Source organism: Balaenoptera musculus, chromosome 1, assembly GCF_009873245.2.
Source record: "Balaenoptera musculus isolate JJ_BM4_2016_0621 chromosome 1, mBalMus1.pri.v3, whole genome shotgun sequence".
NCBI classification, from domain to species: Eukaryota; Metazoa; Chordata; class Mammalia; order Artiodactyla; family Balaenopteridae; genus Balaenoptera; species Balaenoptera musculus.
In genome coordinates this window covers 55,974,818-55,976,373 of record NC_045785.1, presented here as the reverse complement: position 1 = coordinate 55,976,373, position 1,556 = coordinate 55,974,818, and the positions used below count along the sequence as shown (strand labels likewise).

Here is a 1,556-nt window from a genome sequence, read left to right as displayed (position 1 = left end):
GGTGGTGGACCACAGTGGTAATTCACAGCCTCTTCCTCTTGGCTGACTGACTCTTATAATGTCAGCCCAATACTGGGGACATCGGGCGCCCTGGCGAAATGGAGCTCTCTGTCTCCCAATACACAGAGGAGAGGATGAGAGAGAGGTCAGAGGAGAGGTGGGGAGATGTTCCCTGGGGAGACCAGGGAACAGCGCCCCACCTGGGGTGGGGAGACCTCCCTTCAGGAGAGAAGTGGCTGCGTGGCCGCATGGAGCCCTGCTGGCTGACAGCCTCCAGTTACCAGCATCTTCAGCATCTGCCTCAGGATCAGCTCAGGAGCTGAGGTCATGCTCCTTTTCAGCAACCCCTAGCCAACAGCTAAGCATGGCAGGATACTAGGGCCTGGTAGTTTTTGCCCAATGTGGACCTATTCTGATGGGCCATCTTGGTTCCAGAGCTTCCCAGTGGGTCATCCAAGACTCTCTCAGATCATGGTCTCAGGCTTTTCCTACACAGTCCTGCTTCTTCCCCTCTTTTATCTTCTTTTTTTTTTTCATTTTAACAGTTTTTAATGAAAGTTGTATACAAGGTTACTTCATTCCTGCATCTTCTCAATTGTTTCTTCCTTATATTTGCCCTTTTCCTTTCCTACTTGGCGAGATTTGGCTTTATGTTCAAGGATCTTTTTGCGGTCTTTGTCCAGTTTTAGTCTGGTGATAACCACCTTGCTGGGGTGAATGCCCACGTGGACAGTCGTGCCATTAGCCTTCTCCCGCTGCACTCGTTCAGTGTAGATGACATATTTCTTCCTGTAAACCTGGACTACTTTGCCAATTTGCTGCCCTCTGTAGTGCCCTCCTACAACCTGAACTTCATCATCCTTTCGGATGGGCATGGATCGGACATGGTACTTCTGTCTCAGCTCTTTAGAAAGAGGGGAAGACATAATCTTCCTGCGAATGTGGGAAGGGGCATTGAAATGCCTTTTCCGGTTCTTGCTTCGGTCAGAAGTCACAAAGGGATTGAACTTCATTTCGGCCGCTAGTGCTTCAGCGATGGCCGCAAAAGGGAAGAGCCCCTCTTTTATCTTATACAGACATTGTCTCCGACAAACCTCTTGCACTCCCAACTGCAGCTTAGTGGACCCTACTGACAGAGTTTTACACACACACACACACACACACACACACACACGTGTAAGGACCCAGGAGTCTGACTAACACCTGAGCCCTCCATGCCGCACGGAAGGACCTGCTCATTTAGCTAACACATGCTGAGTACCTACTCTGTGCAGGAGCACTGTTCCTGCCCTCAACCAAGCCCTGTCTAATGAGGGACACAGAGAGGAAAATAAATCAGCAAAATACATTGTGAGATCTTAGTGTAATACATGCATGCTTTTAATTGTTTAAGTACATGGAAATCTCTAATGAGTTCCCAATGTTCTCATCCTACTGTTTCCTTTGAGTGAACGTTCCTCTTGCAATCTTGTTTATCATTTGGCTTTGCAATGTCTTTTGCTACTGACAAAACAGAGTTAAACTCAAATGCATATCCAATGGGGAAACTCTAATAA

General features: G+C 47.8%; 1 protein-coding gene across 1 annotated transcript; it reads right to left on the bottom strand.

Annotated features, from left to right (window-relative positions):
• Positions 1–509: 509 nt before the first annotated feature.
• On the bottom strand, positions 510–1,050 carry LOC118903627 (60S ribosomal protein L26-like). The gene has a single exon (XM_036868886.1). The coding sequence runs from the start codon at positions 1,011–1,013 to the stop codon at positions 576–578; it is 438 nt and encodes a 145-aa protein (XP_036724781.1). The 5' UTR covers positions 1,014–1,050; the 3' UTR covers positions 510–575.
• Between the last annotated feature and the right edge of the window lie 506 nt (positions 1,051–1,556).